This window comes from Delphinus delphis, chromosome 9 (genome assembly GCF_949987515.2).
Source record: "Delphinus delphis chromosome 9, mDelDel1.2, whole genome shotgun sequence".
Lineage (NCBI taxonomy): Eukaryota > Metazoa > Chordata > Mammalia > Artiodactyla > Delphinidae > Delphinus > Delphinus delphis.
In genome coordinates, this window is record NC_082691.1 from 75,293,993 (window position 1) to 75,314,644 (window position 20,652).

At 38.0% G+C, this 20,652-nt stretch overlaps 1 protein-coding gene across 1 annotated transcript in view; it reads left to right on the top strand.

The window, feature by feature from the left end:
- The window catches only part of CFTR (CF transmembrane conductance regulator), a 196,137-nt gene that overhangs the window by 12,610 nt on the left and 162,875 nt on the right, over nt 1-20,652 (top strand). The window contains exon 2 of the mRNA XM_060020786.1: nt 16,592-16,702. Coding sequence (XP_059876769.1) covers nt 16,592-16,702 — 111 coding nt within the window. The remainder of the gene's footprint in view (nt 1-16,591; nt 16,703-20,652) is intronic.

A 20,652-nucleotide genomic window follows, 5' to 3' on the forward strand; every position in this document is an offset into this window, starting at 1 on the left:
TGAAGAGTGAGAGATGTGATCAGCCAAAAGCATGCCATTAGCCAACCATTGTTACATGAACACAGCTCAGTTTCACAAAACTTGACCCAGACTGCACTTCTTATCCTTATTTTTTCCATCCAGGTACTAATCAACTCCCTTCATCTTTTTCATTTTCTAAGTCTAGCTTCCTGCCTTCTTCCACTTTGTCAAACCTACTCAGCTAGGCTTTCTGTTGCGTTTTTGTAGCCATTCTTCCTTCCTTACCAACTTAATCCCCTCCGCTGAGTTCCAGGTTCAGTCACTTTAGTGTTCCTCTCACCACCACCCACCCTCTTTGGTGTCCTGTTCTGATCACCAGTCCCTGGTTGTTCATCACTCATGTCAATTGTTTCTTTATGTTTACTCTTACTGTATTTCTTGGGGCTGAAGGAAGAGGCAGAGTCACCTCGCAGATGGTTCTTCAACTTGATGTTTGACTCTTTGTATGTATAAATCTTGGATTTTCCTAGTGCAGTGGTTTTTACAATTTTTTAAAAACAATATTTTTATCAGTGAATCCAGAATCCAAAGGAAATCTTCCATGGAACTGCAATATATGCAAATAAAAGTGAAAATAAAAGACAGTAAGTCCTCCATAAATACAAAGATATAAGTAACCTCCTGCTCCAAGATAAGGGCTGAAATGACTATATAACATTTACGTGCTCTTTCCTTGGTCCTACATGCTTACGTTTTTCACATTATGCTTCTGAAATTAAGATGACTCTTATAATTGATGTCAAAAGAAACCTGTCAGCCATCAGGCCCAGGAATAACTTGAAATATGGGAACTTAGCAGTTCATAGAAGGTATATCTTCCTGTAACTTCAGTTGAATTATTTGCATTGGTTGTACCCCACAAGGTTGACTTTTAACTTAAATTTAGTTTCTTGCTTGAAATTTCTTGAGAAAGATTATTCTGTGATCTAGTTTTGAAAGAACAGTAATTATTTAGTCTGAAGTTTGTCTGGCATACCAAGCACTGTAATTAAGGTAGAAGTTGCCCAAGCTCAGCACTGTGCTTTACTTTGAAATTATACTGCCTGTCCTACAGGTGAAGGTGGTGTGAATGCAACTTGCCACTTGTAACTCTATTCATAACTGTGAATACCAAGAATAATTCAAAAGTATATTTTTGACCTGAATGTGAAGGCTTAGAAGAAAACTTTAATTATGACACTGAAGAAGGAAGTGGTGTGTAATTGTGTGAATAAGTATATAATACTGAAAAAAAAATTTTTTAACTGTGTATATTTAATTTAGAGGGGCTTTTTTGGAAAGGCCATTATTACACTGATGATGAGTCTTGTAATCAATGTCACCTTATTGTTGAGTAAGCATGGTAAAGTATTGTAAAACCAAGATAATATCATATGCTTCTTGTTATCATTCCCTGGGAATTGCACAACTCTCTGTTATGCTGGAATGAAACCTTGTATAAGCAGGTATGCCAGAGATATGATGGGCTGTTAATTGAGCCTGGTGCAAGTCTATATATGCATGTCTTGGTGCATGTTCCCTATAGACCATGTTCACTTGGTTTATAGTGAACATGCTCACTTATGCAGTGTGGGTATAACCAATGACAGATTGCAATATGTTTAAATAGGTTCAAAGAGATGTCGGGGAAGCTTTCCTGCACAGTGGACACTAAATGAGTTGCCTTGAAGTCCAGGATAATGTTTGGATGGACCCAGTGTGTTAAAATTTTCATATAACAGTTTTGGGAATGTGTGATGATTTTATTCTTATTTTTAGAATAGTAAAACATACTTTAAAATATTGACATTTCAAATCAAAAGTTGGTGAACTCCAGGAAGTATCTCAGGGGAACACTAGGTGTTGGGGTCCATAGTTTGAAAACCACTGAACTAGTTTTTCCCCCATATTGGTTGGTCTCGACCTTCCCTTGAGTCCTCATTTCACCCATCCTATACTCTTAGAAAATGGTCTCACATTTGACTTTGTCTCTATCCTTACTGTCAACTCTTAAGTAGCAATATATAGGGGAAGAAACATGTATTTTGGAATCAGACAGACCTGGCTTGAATCCTTGCTCTGTGACTTAACAGCAATATGATCTTGGGTAATTTACTTAACTTTGATGATGATGTTATGCTCATCAGTACAATGAGTTCTCCTCCTCTTAACACAGCTCAGCATTATTATGAGATCTAATATTCATTGAGTGTTTAATATGTGTATTAGTCAGCATTCTCCAGAGAAATGAAACAAATAGGATATATATATATATATGTATATAAAATGATTTATTACAAGGAATTGGCTCACATGATTATGAAGGCTGGCAAGTCCAAAATCTGCAGCATAGGCTGGTAGGCTGGAGACCCAGGAGAGCTGATGTTCCAGTTTTATTCTGAAGGCAATCTCCTGGAGAATTCTCTCTTGTTTGGTCAAGCCTGCATTTTTGTTCTATTCAGGCATTCAGTTGATTGGATGAGGCCCACCCACGTTATGGAGGGCAATCTGTTTTGTCCAATGTCCACCAAGTTAAGTGTAAGTCTCATCCCAAAACACCCTCTTACCATCATGCTCTTATAAGCCAGTGCATTAGTTTGCTAGGGCTGCTGTAACAAAGTACCAAAATCTGGGTGGCTTAGACAACAGAAATGTAATGTCTCACAGTTCTGAGGGCTAGATGTCTGAGACCAAGCTGTCAGCCGGTTGGGTTTCCTCTGAGGCTCTGAGAGAGAATCTGTTCCATGTTCTCCCCCAGCTTCTGGTGATTTGCTGGCACTCTTTGACTTATAGACACCTCACTTTGATCTCTGCCTTCATCTTCACATGGCATTTTCCCTGTGTGCTTGTCTCTGTGTCCACATTTCCTTTTTTTATAAGGACATGCAACCCATGCAACCCATGCAACCCAACACCAGTCATATAGGCGTAGGGCCCACTCTAATGAACTCATTTTAACTTGGTCACCTCTGTAAAGATCACATTCTGAGGTACTTGGTGTTAGAATTAAAATATATCTTTTTTGAGAGGAGCACAATTCAACCGAAAATAGTAATAGTCTTCAGGAGCAGAATGAGCTATGGAAGCAATTTGAAACTCTAAAGTATAATACATATAGAGGGTTACACTAATTTATGAAATTTTTTAAAAAGCTGTGTGTACCTCATTTGTAATGGTACACAGGTAACATGGAGACAATGTCAAGTACGTCAGGTGACATGACATGGGAACGGTCAAGAAGGGTCAAAATAAAAGGGTCCAGGGCTTCCCTGGTGGCGCAGTGGTTGAGAGTCCGCCTGCCGATGCAGGTGACACGGGTTCGTGCCCCGGTCCGGGAAGATCCCACATGCCTCGGAGCGGCTAGGCCCTTGAGCCATGGACGCTGAGCCTGCGCGTCTGGAGCCTGTGCTCCGCAACGGGAGAGGCCACAACAGTGAGAGGCCCGTGTACCACAAAGAAAGAAAAAATAAATAAATAAATGAAAAAGAAAAAGCGTCCAGTTGTTCTTGAGTAGACTGAAGAACAACTTTCCATTTATGAAATTTTGGTACATCTCCACTGAGAATAAATAGCTTGAAGGCCAGACATTAGAATGTTTTGGTAATGAAGAGTGTTAAAAATGAAAACATTTTATTGAGGAGAATTAAATAATTTTGGATGGAAGTTTTAGAATTATTGGCTTTAACTTATGACTCAGAAAAGGGGCATAACTGTTAATAAAAAGTGGTCCCTGGAAAAGTATAGGCACCCTCACATTTGCACTGCATTTACCATTGACTTGAAAAATATTTTCACTTTTTTTTTTTTTTTTTGCACTGCCTCAGGCACTGGACCAGACTATGGAGATATAAAGATATATATTACAACTACATTGTCCTCAGGAAGTTAATCTTATGAGGGAAATAAACTAGCAAAGTATAATGTGGTAACATAAATTTAACAATTTAAAAAATAATTGAGTGACAGTTATGTGCTATGCTCTGTGGTAGGCAGGGAATACAGCAGTAAAAAACATCTCTAAGGTATTTGCCCTTGGGGAGTTTATAGTCTGGCGCGTTTGGAAACACAGGGGTTTGGCAGACAAGCAAATAGACAATTAGTAATGACAGCTCAGGTGGAGGAAGTACAGGAGAGAATGGAATGCATGGGAGGAAAATTAAACCTAGATCGTAGAGAGACACACGTAATTCATATGAAACTATTTCAATGCGTTTGAGATTTTTGGGAAATAGAGGTCAGATTTTATTTTGAGGAAGTTATTAATTTTTCTTCAGTGTGACCTGGCATTTGGCTGGTGTTGGAACAAAACCAAAAAAAGTGCTGTATCAAATGATAGGAATAGGAGAATCCTTTAAAAAATTAAGAGCCATCTTATTATCAATGGTTTCATCCAGTGCGAGCTCCCACAGAGTTTAAAAGGAAGAGAATCTGGCTTGATGTTTCCTTTAAAGTTCTTTTTCCTAACGTGTATATGCAAGCAAGAGATTATGACATTTTGAAGTAAAAACAATTCTTAACTGCCTGTAAAAATGATTTGCACTAAACTATTATCATTTGTGTTATGATTTCTCTTTTTAAGGACCTGATTCCAAAGGTGACTGTTCTGAGCTTTTAAATTGCTTGTTAGGATCTAATGATTCAGTCGTCCATTATTGCGTGTTTTGCTATTGGGGGAAAAAGTAACTTAGGTTATTTTGTGGATCTTTATTTACTTATATGTTGCCTATATGAAAAAAAGATGTAGAGACTAAGTGAAGAGGATTTAAAGTAAGGCTTTTGCAGTGAAGTCTTATTTCCATGATAAACCTTGAACCAATGGCTGTCTCCATTCTCTGCTTCTGTCAGGCCTCCTTTTTTTCCTGGGATTCACACTGGGGATGAGTGAGGGTTCAGCCACTACTGTTCTCCTCCTCTTACATCTCATAGGAGTTTTAGTGTCAGTGTCCCTCTCAGTGACATCAAGGCTCCGAGAAAATGAAAAATAGCATTAGCATTGCTCCAGAACCTCAGGAACAGGATCTGAATCTTAAATTCTGAGTCATACAATGTGTCTGCAAACACTCCACACCTTGCCAAAGCAGGGAGAAATAAAGAAGATGCTAAATTTACCTTTTTTTAAAATTTATTTATTTATTTATTTATTTATGGCTGTGTTGGGTCTTCGTTTCTGTGTGTGGGCTTTCTCTAGTTGCGGCAAGCGGGGGCCACTCTTCATCGCGGTGTGCGGGCCTCTCACTATAGTGGCCTCTCTTGTTGCGGAGCACAGGCTCCAGACGCACAGGCTCAGTAGTTGTGGCGCACGGGCTTAGTTGCTCCGCGGCATGTGGGATCTTCCCAGACCAGGGCTCGAACCCGTGTCCCCTGGATCGGCAGGCAGACTCTCAACAGCAGCGCAACCAGCGAAGCCCCTAAATTTACCTTTTAATGCTATAATTTGTGATTTGTCTTCTAGAGGCTGAACTAATAACAATGGAAGATAAAAAAGGGTTAAAATGCAACCAATGACCAAATTCCATATATAGTTTGAAGACGGGGAATTATCTGCAGCGGAGAAGTCTGAATACAATGCCATAAGCCTCTTTGAATCCTGAGAAATAGTCATGAGTAGCAGCAGGATAACAGTATAACAGAACATACAGCATACACAAGTTAAAGAGAAAGTTAAGATAAATGAGAAAAATTCTAGAATTTGACTGATCATATATCTGGCTAGAGGATTCCAAGCAGAACCCTAGAGACCAGATTTATCATGCCTAAATTTAAAAAATCACCAGCTTTGTCTTCCTGATGCATCACGTTTGAATGTTACCCTTGGAAGATTCATTCTTAAGCATCTTCATCTTAAAACATTTCTGAGGTTGTCTCCAACCTCCATTTTACCATTCCATCTGTCAAGCAAAATAAACAAGTAAACATCCTCAAATAAACTATGTTGGGTGGACTTAGACTGCTTTTTTTCTTTTTTTTTTTAATTTTGGGAAAAGTTGCTTTGAGGCAGTAACTGGAAAGCAGGTATCACAGAGGATTTAATAAGTAGTGATTTTTTTTTGTACACATGGTGAGGGGTCATTAAGTCATTTGGAAGTTGAAGGTCATGAGAGTCTAGCATGTGATTTGCCTATTACAGCTCATACCAAACAGATCCCTAACTCCACAGCCCAGAGCTTCTCAGAGGATTTCTGTCCCCAAGAGAGGAGAGTTATCTCCATATTGCAAGAAAGACTTTAGCAGAGAAATATCAAGTGGCCTTGACTCCAGATGTTGAGTTAATTCTAGAATGGCAACCCTGACCCTGAAGGACATGGGGATTTCATTGCCGAAGGATGAAGAAGCCTGTTAGCGAGTGTTTACTTTGGGTCCTAGTGATGGTGTCTGAACAAACTAGGTGAACAAAGAGCTTCAATAAGCGATTCAGAGTTATGTAAAAAAGTGAGGGAGGGGCTTCCCTGGTGGCGCAGTGGTTGAGAATCCACCTGCCGATGCAGGGGACATGGGTTCGTGTCCCGGTCCGGGAAGATCCCACATGCCGTGGAGCGGCTGGGCCCGTAAGCCATGGCCGCTGAGCCTGCGCGTCCGGAGCCTGTGCTCCACAACGGGAGAGGCCGCAACAGTGAGAGGCCCGCGTACCGCAAAAAAAAAAAAAAAAAAAAAAAAGTGAGGGAATAAGTGGGTTAATTATAAATACCAGTTAAATCAATATATCATGTGTGAGATATCCTTACATCACTCATGTGAAGTATGTTTTGTTCCTACCTTAGAAGATGACGTAGAACTTGTTTTCCTTCTTTTCCTTTCATGCTTAAAACTGCTTCTCTGCTCTGTTGCTAGTATGGAATTGTCTAAAATAATGGTGATTTTCTGATAGTCACACAAGTTTCTCTCTGTAAGCTTTTACAAATGCCAGCCAGTAACCCAGTGGCATTTCTACCATAAAATCAGAAGGCCAATCCATTTCCCCTCTTCCTTATTTTCTTGGTTTCAGATATATTTCTTTCTTTTTTTTTATAATTTTTTTTATTTTTGGTTGCGTTGGGTCTTGCATGGGCTTCTGATTGTGGTGGCTTCTCTTGTTGCAGAGCATGGGCTCTAGGCACGCGGGCTTCAGTAGTTGTGGCACATGGGCTCGGTAGTTGTGACACGTGAGCTCTAGAGTGCAGGCTCAGCAGTTGTTGCACTCGGGCTCAGTAGTTGTGGCTCACGGGCTCTAGAGCGCAGGCTCAGTAGTTGCGGCACACGAGCTTAGTTGCTCCGCGGCATGTGGGATCTTCCCGGACCAGGGCTCGAACCCATGTCCCCTGCATTGGCAGGCAGATTCTTAACCACTGCACCACCAGGGAAGCCCCCAGCTTTATTTATTATTGCCAATGGAAATAAAAATCAGAAGTTAGAGAGCAATGTTATCACTTGTCTTTCTAGGTTAGTAAAGAGTTCCTAAAAGTGAACTCATACAAGATGCAGCAATTTTATTGGGTAGTTAATCATCCTATCTTTCTAGCCAGTTGTTCCAGCTATAATCAGTTTTGTGTCTCTTACTTGTGGCTTCATGCCCAGATAGAATAAAAATCAAACTAAAACCATGAAACAATGCTCTGAGGCTGCTTTTCTAAAGTACACGGACTTGGGCTATTTTTTGTAGCATTGCTAATTGTCTCTCAATTGCTTGAGTCCCTGAAATCCAATAAATGTGAATGGATTAAGTATAGCTGTTAGAAGTGGTCTTTTTATGCCAGTGCTACTCCCTCACCATTCTTATTTTTTCTGTATTCATAGTAGTTCCAGCAATTAAATGCTTTGCTTGCGGGGGCCAGGAATAAACGATTTATATGACTCATGTTTCATGTCATCAATCCTTAGATCCTTTCGTGGGCTTTGCACAGAGTCTTAATCACTTGTAGCAGCTACCCAGGCACTGACATATATGAAAGCGTTTAGAGTGTCAAAGTCACCATAATAAAAATGTGCATTTCACCAAGTCTAGGAGGGAAAATCAAACATTTGGGAAAAGTTTCTAAAATCCATGCTGACAATTGATTTCTTTATGCTGTTTGTCTTAATACCAGCTTTTTAAAGATATAATTCACATACCAAAAAATTTACCTACTTAAAGTATATGAGATGTGTAACTATCACTACAACCAATTTTAGAACACTTGCATCACCCCAAAAAGAAATTCCCTACCCATAAGCAATCATTCCCCATTCCCTCCTTCATCCCCACCCTGGACAACTACTAATCCACTTTCTCCGTAGGTGTGCCAGTTCTGGACATTACATATAAAAGAAACAGTGTGGTCTTCTGTGACTAGCTTCTTTCACTTAGCACAGTGTTTTCAAGATTCATCCAAGTTGTAGCATGCATCAGTATGTCATTCTTTTTTATCGCTAAACAATATTCAAGTTGTAGGATTATACATTCATCCATTCAGCAGTTGGTAGATATTTGGATTGTTTCTACATTTTTGCTTATTATAAAAAATGCTGTTATAAACACTTGTGTACAAGTTTTCATGTGGACACATATTTTCATTTCTCTTGAGCATACACCAAGGAGTGGAATTGCTGGGTCATATGGTAACTTTCTGTTTAATATTTTGTTTCAGATTGTTTTCCAAAGTGGCTGCATAATTTTACCTCCCCACCAGCAGGGTATAAGGGCTCTAATATTATTTTCCACATCTATGTCAACACTTATCGTTACCTGTCTTTTTTATTTAGCCTTTCTAGTGGGTGTGTAGTAGAATCTCACTGTGGTTTTGATTTGCATTTCTCTAATGGCTAATGAGGTTGAACATCTTTTCATATGTTTTGGGGTGTTTGTATATCTTCTTTGGAGACATGTTTATTCAGATCCTTTGCCAATTTCTAAATTGGGTTGTCTTTTTATTACTGAGTTGTAAGAGTCCCTTGTATGTTCCAGATACAGGTCTCTTATCAGATATATGATTTGCAAAAATTTTCTCCCATTCTCTGGGTTATTTTTTCTACTTTATTGATGGTCTGCTTGGAGGCATAAAAGTTTTATAATTTTTTAAAATTAATTAATTTATATTTATTTTTGGCTATATTGGGTCTTTGTTTCTGTGTGAGGGCTTCCTCTAGTTGCAGCAAGTGGGGGCCACTCTTCATCGTGGTGCGCAGGCCTCTCACTATCGCGGCCTCTCTTGTTGCGGAGCACAGGCTCCAGACGCGCAGGCTCAGCAGTTGTGGCTCATGGGCCTAGTTGCTCTGCGGCATGTGGGATCTTCCCAGACCAGGGCTCGAACCCGTGTCCCCTGCATTAAAGGCAGATTCTCAACCACTGCACCACCAGGGAAGCCCAAGTTTTATAATTTGATGATGTCAGATTTATCTATTTTTTCTATTGTTGCTTATGCTTTTCATATTATACTTATCTGTGTGCTTTTTTTTCTCTTCTTCTAAAATTAGTCCTAATATGGCAAATTTGGTACAAGTGTAGGCTTTGCTATCACAGTCCTGTTTTGAAATTCTAACTCTGCCTTGGATAAACTATTTAAGCTCCCTCAGCCTCAGTTACTCATCTGTAAGATGGAGATAATATTAGGGCTTCTCTCTTGAATTGTAGTGGGGATCAGATGAAATAACGTATGTGAAATACTTAGAATTTTAGAGAGTTATAGGAATAGTCTATTAAGGTTAGCTAGTACTTTTGTTATAATCACAATAATAATAAACTCTAGTGCTCTGAAAATTCAACTAAAGCCAAATAGTTTCTATGAAGAAGCAACGCAATAACGTACAGCTGTAATATTTTATAGACAACATTGAATTTGGCCCCCATGAAAACCAGGTAGTCATAGTAATTATTTCCAGCAGGAGCTGCAGCTGAGAGAGCTTAAGAAAAGCTATTTCCAAGGTCACATGACTGGAAAATGACAGAGTTAATACCTAGAGTTTTCTTAAAATCACTAATTCAGTTTTTCCAGTAACAGATTTGCAGTAGAAGTTAGGTGACTGGAGTTTTGTAGTCTTCATTATAAAGTTTTACCTCAGACAATCATATCAGGAAAGAAAAGAAAGCAGCTTTATGGGAAATGAAAATTAATAGTGAGCATTATATGAAAATCATGGAGTTAAAACATATTTGACTAGAAAGTTTATGTGCATAGCTACCCATAGCAAGTACTAATTATAATATGTAACTTCTTCTTTAATTAAAAAGAACTTCCTCCTTATTTCCAAAGTTATACATGCTCATAGTTAAACATTAGTGAATATAGATAAGCAAAAAAGAAAATATCTTTCCTGAAGTTTTCTTAATATGCTTACATTCCAAATACATTTATATTTGGGAGCATCTTTTAAAATGGGCAGATCGATTTCCTATTTAATGTTTAGGTTCATTAAGCATGAAGTTAAAGTAATTTATGTTATGGTTTTAATTTCTGGGCCTCCGGAAGGTTTTTCAGAATTGGTTTGTAGTGTTTTGTTGAGCAGCAAATAATTATCTTTCCAAATCTTCTAAAATTCATTGACTACATTTACTGTTTACTCATCTACAGAAAGAAAAAGAACTTCTACTGTCCTCTTGGTAAACTAGGAGCCTCATGAGAAATTAACTCTCAAACACAAAAATAGCTCATCTTTAGCAAGCAAAAAGGTGATTGAGCTGACTAAAGTGGTTATTTATTATAAATTTACCATTTTATGGGTAAGCAGCAAACCCTGTTTAATTACCTTGTGGGATGAGAGGACAGAGACTCACCGACTTGACCCTCACCCCAGTGCTGTGACTTTGCGGTGCATTCTTGAAGCCTACAAGTTTTATACAGGACTTTTGAGAGCTAGATGCCACTACTTTCTCAAGTTTTATTTTTACTAAAATTCATTGAGAAAAAACATATCCAACTATAAGATAACACCAGATCTAAGTTGATAAAATAACTGTGACGTTTGAAGTGTTATTTATGTGAATTAGAAAAGAAACATCCTTTTAGAGATGAAATGACTTCTGGTCTCAAATCAATTCTTCCCATCATAGCCATTTATCAAAAAACCTAAAGCAAACTGGCAGAGTATGCTGCAGGAATTTGAGATTTGTTGTTACAGTCTGTTCAAATGATTCCCCCTCTTTCCTCAGCCTGAACTTCACCGTTTTCTTTAGTTAGGACTATCCAGCTTATTTGGGCTATTTCAAACTCATGGTAAATATACTGGATGATGAGAAAACCTCTAGCGTATTTAATTTTGTCCATACTAAGCAGTTTAGAGTAATTTCTACTTAGTTCCTCAAGTGTTATTTCATGCAAAAAGGAAAAAGGCTGAGACATTTGAGTGTATCCGTTTGTCAGTATTTAGGAGATGTGTCATGCAGCCATGGGTTTGAATTTGCTATTTCATTTCATTTTATCTGGCTAGTTAAATCAAAAGTAATGTTAAATAATGTGGAGGCATGATTGTTTTATACAAACAAAATCATTTGAAACTGAAAAGATCTGATACCTGACCTTCATCTTAAATTCTAGCAGATGAAAATGTCAGATGCCTCTGTTGGATTAATAAAAGCCAAATGTCAAATGGAAAAATGATTATAAGCTTTAATTATGTGGTTTTATGGGGATAGGTTTCATGAAAATCAAAGCTTTAATAGTGTCTATAATTGGAAAATTCTTTTCATCATAAGGAATTACAAGTCACTCTAAATTTATGTAGATATCGGAAATTTTGTCCTAAGAAAAGAAACTAAATACAGTTTCATGGTGTATATGTGTGTGTATATATTTAAAAAAATCAAGTGATAGCATTTTTCCTTAATAAAACCTGAAGACTCTTATCGTTAAGTGCACAGTGTGTCTGGGTACCAGACTTTTTTTAAGTTCGTTGAAAACTTTAGGATACATATATATATATAATAAATTTATTTATTTATTGTTATTATTATTTTTTGCTGCATTGGGTCTTCATTGCTGCATGCGGGCTTTCTCTTGTTGCTGTGAGCGGTGGCTTCTCTTGTTGCAGAGCATGGGCTCTAGGCACGCGGGCTTCAGTAGTCGTGGCTCACGGGCTCAGTAGTTGTGGCAGACGGGCTTAGTTGCTCCACGGCATGTGGGATCTTCGCGGACCAGGGCTCGAACCCGTGTCCCCTGCATTGGTGGGTGGATTCTTAACCACTGCGCTACCAGGGAAGTCCCCAAACTTTAGGTTATAAAGAACTATATATCTTAAGGATCTCTGTCTGCTACCTTGTAATTAATGATTAGCTAGTTTCTGTTAGAAATAACGAGAACTTTGGAAACTGTCACAGTTTCTAAGTAGATCAATTTATAAGGCCATTTTCAATATACAGTGACAGGTTATGAATGAAGGAGAAGGGTAAGATCAGTTAGAGGTGAGAGGAAGGGTGGGTGGGAGCAAATTTGAGGATAAGGAGGAAGAATAGTGTTTATTGCTTTTGGTTATTCCAGGTGTATCTGCCTTGCTAATGAAATACCTGGGTACTCATTAATATTTAATGGAAGAAATGCTGAAGTAGAAATCCTGAGTTGGCATTTCTAAATTCTATCCAAGTATGTTTAACATACTCAAGCTCATTCAAAAAAAGCGGTGGCTGGAGTTTTACAGTAACTAATATTTCAGTGAATGTCTAAGTGTAGATACCTGGGGAGTTTTTTGTTTTTTGGGGTTTTTTTTTTTTGTATTTCTGTGACTGGCTTGAGGTAGTCATGGAGACCTCCTTGATGGGGCAGAAATTTCATTCAATTTTCTTTTAGGTTTAATCTCACGAAATAAATTCTTTCAGATAACTCTGGTGATTGCCAGGCAGCCTAAGGTTAATTGATTTTAGTTCTCATAATTTACCTTAAGTTGTTTCTATTTCAGATTACAAATATAGGTTTACTGTAGTGAATCTGTCAGAAATACTAAATTATATTAATAATTATAAATGACTAACTTGTAATACTACTGAATATGTTTGATTTGATGATGCTGGGCTGTGGAACTCTTGATAATCAAAACTAGATGCCTTGGTATAACATTAATATGGGCATGGATAACGCAGGAAGCTTTTTATAAATGTAGGTGTTACTTAAAGTATTTTAAAAATGATCTAGAAACTCATTAATGGAAACGGTGATCAGGTCTTAGATATGGACCAAAAGATGTATGTTTATTTAGTTTTTTTTTTTTTTTTTTTTTTTCTTGTGCGGGCCTCTCACTGTTGTGGCCTTTCCCGTTGCGGAGCACAGACTCCGGATGCGGAGGCTCAGCGGCCATGGCCCACGGGCCCAGCCGCTCCGAGGCATGTGGGATCTTCCCGGACCGGGGCACGAACCCGTGTCCCCTGCATCGGCAGGCGGACTCTCAACCACTGCGCCACCAAGGAAGCCCCTGTTTATTTACTTTTTAAAAGAAAGAAAAGATTTGTTTTTAAATTTCCTGAAAATGTCTTTGGTATTGTAATATTTACAGATAGTGAACTTCTCTTTATTTATAAATTTAGTTTCATATTTTAACAATTTCAAACATACTGAAAATGAAAGGTTTATTAATACATGCAGTATATTTTTCTCTTCTAAATTTTCCATAGGCCCCTTCCTTTCCATTCTCAATGCTATTACCCTTGTTCTGAGTCTGTCAACCATCTGGCAGTCAGTGATCTATTGCTGTTGACCCTTTCTGGCTGAGCTGACTGTTAAATTTTCAGGAACTTTGTGAGCTGGTTGTTAAGTACAACTAGTATTAAAAAATAATTGATTTACACTTACAATTAAATAAATTATATTAAAACAAAGGTAATAATTGAAAAGTTATCACTACATAATTATTACCTATGTATTGAGGTTATGTTGATTGTATCTGAACGGTAATCACACTATCTTATAATATGCAGCTGTGTTTCTCTTCCCAACTCTGTGTTCAGTGACTTCACATTTGGTGACTTGAAACTGGTCATGGTGGGAGTATTTACACCACAGAAATTGGCAAATACCATAAGTCACTTTTTGTTTTTTGTTTTCCTGGAGAAGGCATGGTTAAAGATTTGTCAGTACACGACACCACACTACTGCCTGCAGTCTGCTAGCTTCTGGTCTCCCTGCTTCCAGACCCACGTTCCAGCACTATGTCTAGAATAACCCACCAAGTTTAATTTTCCTAAACACAAGAGCTGAACACGGTAAAGGAAGAAATAACATCAGAAGAATGTGGTAAAAATCTAGTTTGTGGCATTTAGTAACGGACAAATTTAACATCTTTGAGCCTCCATTTCTTTATCATTATAGTAGGGCAATGATCTCTTCTTGTTCTACCTACCTATCAAGACTTTCCAGTGAAAATCACAATATGCTAGTGTTTGTGAAAGTGCTATATACACATAATTTTTTTATTAGTAGTAAACACTTGCTTCACCTTTTCACTTCTTAAGTTTACAAAGGCTTATAACCAACAGAATGGAGTTTATATCCTAAATTGCTGTCCCAGATTTTTCACACCCTTACTGCCCCCTGTATTGGCAAATGTGCTTCCAAAGTGCTTATGTTGGCTACTAGATTGTGAGTGCCAGGCAGGTGTGCCAGCAGTCTCACAGACGATGCCCAATGCAGATGCTGCATGATCACAGCACTTCTTTAACTGCTGTGTTCAGACTGTCCTTAACTATTTTCATTCTTGCTCTCCAGGAGAAATTGCCCATGGATCACACTGGGCAATAAAGATGAAACAATTATCACCCTTTGCTGAAGTTTGAAGGCTCTTGTTAAGATGCAAATATTGCAAGTTAGTGGAAGAAACTGACATATTAAACCATTGTCACTCGTTGATATCTTGGTCAGAAATGGTTGGTGAAACTACTGAGCCTTTGAGCAGGGTCTTTTTTTTTTTTTTAATATTTATTTATTTATTTGGCTGTGCCGGGTCCTAGTTGTGGCATGCTGGATCTTTAATTGCAGCATGCAGGGTCTTTAGTTGCGGCATGTGGGGTCTAGTTCCCTGACCAGAGATCGAACCTGGGCCCTCTGCATTGGGAGGGTGGAGTCTTAACTGCTGGACCACCAGCAAAGTCCTTGAGCTGGGTCTTAATTCAGGTAAATTTTAAGGAAGGACAAGTTGTAGAGACATCAGGAACACAGGGCAGTGGCTGACTGAAGAAGGTGGAGACAAGGGAAGTGTAAACAAGAATCTGGACTCTTGGGGTGGGAGTGGTGAAGGTGGACATGAGAACCTTCTGCAAAGTTTTGCCCTGAAACAATGTCAAAATGTTTGCATTTGGCATAGCATTTCCTCTTTTTGTTCTGAATGGCTTTGCTAGAATAATTTTCCTAGTATAAGTTTATTTTGCTTCTCAGATATTGCTAAAACACTCCCTGTTGATTTTTGGTGGGTAACATGAATGTTGATTTATTACCAGCGTCTCAATGACACCAAATTTTAGGACTCTCTGAAGAAAAGAAAGATGGTAAGGGTAAAAGCATATGTTGGGAATCACTGATTCCAAGTTCAATTCCTTTCTTTAATAAATATATGACACATAGCACAGGGAGATCAGCTCGGTGCTTTGTGACCACCTAGAGGGGTGGGATAGGGAGGGTGGGAGGGAGACGCAAGAGGGAGGAGATGTGGGGATATATGTATATGTACAGCTGATTCACTTTGTTATAAAGCAGAAACTAACACACAATTGTAAAGCAATTATACTCCAATAAAGATGTTAAAAAATAAATATATGAAATTTCACATGAGAAAGGTCTCATTTGCTCAAATTTCATTTAGAAGTTTCTCTTTGTACGTGATTTCTTTGTTTTACAATTCTCCTGCCCCTCTCTCCTTCCTCTTTGTTTTCCCTTGTCTTTGACTTCTTTTTAGATTTTCTTATCTCTGTGATGATTATTTTTCCTTATTCACAGTAGTTAGAAACAATGTATTTGAAAATAACTGGAGTATCCTGCATAAGTATTTACTATGCCAGCTTCCCTAGCTTCCATCATAAATTGTTATTTATTAGATGCCTAGAGGGCAGATGTGCGTAACTGCTATGGGGTGAGGAGACAAAACATAAAATTATGATCCCCACCCTCATTCAGCGGTGATGATTAAGTCAACAAATTGATACTCCAGCTACAGTCAGTTCATTCAACAAATAGCTCATTGCTGAGTACTGTGAGCTATGGTTAACAAAATTATATAAGGGTGTTGTTTGAGGGTCTGTCTTCTTATTCACAGATCATTTTGTATTTGAAGTGGTAGAGAGTGGACTTCAGCAAACTATAAACTCCTAGTATCTGGTTATTTTGGGGAATTTTCTTCTTTTTTTTTTCTTGAAGAATACTTTTAGTATAGAATGTTTAGCAGTTTGTTTTTTTTCCTCTGGGAAAGATGATGATTCTACCGTCATCCCCCATCCTTTTAGACAAAGCTATAGTCACATCAGTTCAGAGGTGATGATGTTTTATATAGTTGTGTTCTGTAAGATATGACTCCCTGGCACTTATATAAGTTGACTTATTTTATTCTCGTATTTATGCACTACCACCATTTTCCACATGCTATAAAATTTGAAACTGTATCCGATTCCAAGTCTACATTGGAGATCAAATCAAGTTAACATTTATATCTGTCTCTCCTCTCTTTATTTTAGCTGGACCAGACCAATTTTGAGGAAAGGGTACAGAAAGCGCCTGGAATTGTCAGACATATACCATATCTCTTCTTCTGATTCTGCTGACAATCTATCTGAAAAATTGGAAAGGTATGTTCATACACATTGTTTATTGAAGAGAGAAATTAATATTATTTAGAGACTAGAGAACTGACATTAGAGGGTTTAATTCTTAAAATGGCATACTTATAATAGGAACATCCTATTTTCTTGATGAAGTCTTGATTAGTTAAGAATTAAACAATGAAAGGATGAAAGAAGAAAAACCATTTTCCTGAGATAGGACCTTTTTTGGAAAAACACATATTTGAATTCTGAGAAGCTACCTGTCTTTGAAGACTATTACGTGGATTCTGTGAAGACTGGAATCACATCTTTATGAAGCAAGTTGTGTACATTTGCCTCCAAAATCTTAATGTGTGAATACAAATGTACATACTTGGAAATCTTAGGGTAAAGGCTGTTGGATGTCAAAGAAATGTAAAAATTTCATATTTTTGAGTATATTTTGAATGCCAGGTGTAATATCTCCTCTCAGCCACTCTGGAAGGAAAGCATCATTATCTCTTTCTTACAGAAGAGCAAACTGAGGCTCAGAGAGATGATGTAATTTTCCAGCTAATAATTGATTGAGCTGTGGTTCAAACCCAGGTCTATACTCCTGGCCTCCCCAGGAACAGTGTTTCCCGTTGTAAAGAAGTCTCCCTTTCTAAGAGTACTGGTTATAATCCTTTTGGTTGCCAGAGAATTTATTTAAGAGGGAATTCATTGGTTCATGTAGTCAACCTGTGTGAAGGCCTAGGTAGAGAATTGGCCTTAGGGACTCAGTGGAACCAGGGACTGGTTTTATTCTCTCAGACCAGCTTCCTCCATGGAGTGGGTCCTCAGAACTCTTTGCTCACATTTTTATAGACCACAGAGGAAAGAGTCCTTTCTCTGTGGCCAAATGTGAAAAATCCCAGAAAGTTTTGAGTCACAAGCTCACTCCTTGGACCGACAACAATCTATGAATGAGCTAGACTGGGTCTTGTGCCAGCAGTACAGGGTCTGATACCAGATGAAGGGGAAAGGGGAGAGGGAGTTGACAGGAAAAAGAAAAAGAAGTAGCTACTTTTTACTGCACCAAAATAAAATAGTTGAGTAGATTTGCAATTTGTTTACCTTATTTTCATGAAATTCATTGAATTTCTTTTGAAACTTCAAGACAAGATATTCAGCCTTACTTCTTCTTGATTTTATTCAAAGAATTAGGCTAGTGGGAGTAGCAGCTTCACATTTCCAAGTTCAAGGTCCAGCTCCTAATGTCGAGTACTTAGTGTGTGTACGTGCCATGAGGGCAGGGATATATTTTTTTGTTTTGTTTTTGTTTGATTTGTTCAGTTTATGATGTGCCTGGAATAGGGTCTAGAATAGGGTCTGGTATATACAGTTGTCCCTTGCTAGATTCCCCCTGGATATAAAAATCTATGGATGCTCAAGTCCCTTATACAAAATGCATATAACCTACACATATCCTTTTGTATATTTTAAATCATCTCTAGATTACTTATGATACGTAATAAAATGTAAATGCTATGTAAATTGTTGCTGGCACATGACAAATCCAAGTTTTCCTGTTTGGAACTTTCTGGAATTTATTTTGGTGAGTATTTTCCATCCCCAGTTGGTTGAATCTGAGGATGAGGAACCCGCAGACATGAAGGGCTGACTGTAGTAGGTGCTCAGTAAATATTTGTTGAATGAATGAATGATGATTGAATGTGAAATGGCTAGCATTATGTAAAAACCTGAAACACTTCTGCAGAGATAAAATATATAAACATAGTATATTGTAGGTATATCAGCAAGTTCAAAATAATATAGTAGTTAATGAATATCTAAGTTCTAAATGGATGCTGAGGGAAAGATTAATCAGAGTAGGACTAGATTAATCAAAACCTGCATACTCCAGATTTATTTTTACTTATGGCCAAATAGAGGACATAACCTGAATTTGTAGGATTATCTGGCCTAACAGTTTTTTCTCCTCAGTTTTCATTGTGTCTCCATATCAATTCAATGTTTAAAATGTACCTATTTTGTTTCAATCCAACACTGTGCCGGCATAAGTCCACAAACTTTATCTTTATTATTTTTGTCTTTTTGGGGGTATCTCTTCTTCACTCTGTTATTTCTTTTTTGTAAAAATTGTTATTTAGAATTTACTGAAGTATTTTGAAAGAGTGAAATATCACTTATAGTGCTTTGTATCTCTGCACCCTTGGAAAGTGACCCTGGCCACAGATTTCAAAGATGATATGTGACGAAGGCCCTAGGTGGTTACCATGTGGTTGTGGTACCTTGGCCCATCTGGCTCAGTTTGTGGCCGTGGATTTGAACCCTGTGCATTACTCCTGTATGCAGATCGCACATCCATTCCATGATTGTAGCTAAGCTACAAACTTGATAAGTATAAAATTTCTTCCACTATGATTCAACTCTCGGTGTTTGGAATGCTTACTGGGTCTGTTGTGGTATTGTGGGAACTACCCCATGTACTCTCATTGCTGATTCCTTCCCTCAGGGTCCAGTAGTTCAAGTCCCATCCACTGAAACATTCCCCAGCTTTGCCTTCCTCTCAGATCGCTACCTCATTCATTTCCCCACCCCCCGCCCCCACAGATAATATCTCTGTGCTCTCCTGGTCTCTCTACTTCTCTTTTCCTTTACATCTCAGCTCCCTGAAATATGGTTTCTGGGTCTACCATATTCCTAAAATGACCTTGACTAGGGTCACCAGAGGTCTCTTAATGTCAAATATAATGACATCTTCCTACCATGACTTCAGGGTTGACCAGTTCTTCCCAACTTGAAACCATTTCTTTGGTTTATGTACCACCTCTCTTCCTGGCTTTCTCATTTGACTCATTCTTCCTTTGAAAGAGAGGCAGAATCTGTCTCCACATTTAGCTTCTTACCCCGTTGTGAATCACCAAATGACATGGATGGGAGGCAAGTCTTGTGTGTGAGTGGAAGAGTGGGAAGAGTGTGAGCAGGTAGATGGGTGGCATAGCGTAATTAGGCATGAGAGAGAGTAAGCTTCTCAGGGGAGCCAGTGTCCATGCACAATGCCCATGACTGCCAAACCTGCCCTCAAATCTCAGTTGTGTGGTCTTCCTTTGGAGTAACTTAGAACCACCTCTAATAATGGTAGATGGATAGTAATGAGAATAGCTGTTGATAAAATATAAAGTCTTTATATAGTTCTTTCCTGTGAAACTTTTCATCTCTGTACAGTTTAAAAATGAAGATGAGGGTAACATTTAGGGATATATTTTATCCACTTGGGAAGAGAGGGTTTTTATGAAAAGAAAGTAGTGGCAAAAATGTAAATATAATCGGCTGATGAATGTATAGTATTTAAAAGAAAACAAAGACATTTATTTGACACCAACCATTTTTCAGACTTATTTAATTTCTATTCCTGCCAGAAAATATAGAATATGGTTCTATTCTAATTTTCCAAAGATGTTTATTGTAAAGAATGACTTTAGTATTTGAAAATCAAAGTTGATGATACTTGTTTCATACCCCTACGTTTAAAAACAACAAGTTTTTCTAATGTTAAATCACAGAAAAATCCACCTGACTTTTAATCTTGTTTTTGGTTTGACAGTTAGATTTTGTACAATCCACTACAATTCTAAACAGGTAAAGATCAAGAGGTGAAGGGGAAAAAATTAAGTATTTATTTTTCACCTTGTTCTAAGCACAGCAATGTGTATTCATAAGAGTCATATTTTATTTGTCCACCTCTTGCATTCATTGCTTCTTAGAAGCCCAGAACCTTTCTTTAACACATATAGTGTGGCCTTTTCATGAAGTCAACTCCTTGAAAATTGATATATGGTGGAGCACTGAATTCTGCGAAACATCTGCCTGAGCGTTGGTGTTGGAAGGTCCCCACAAGGTTTTGTCTCTTTAGTCACTTGGGTTAATCTCCTTGAATGTACTTGTGTGAATAAAACTATGTTAAGGGAAATAGAGAACTCAGATACTTG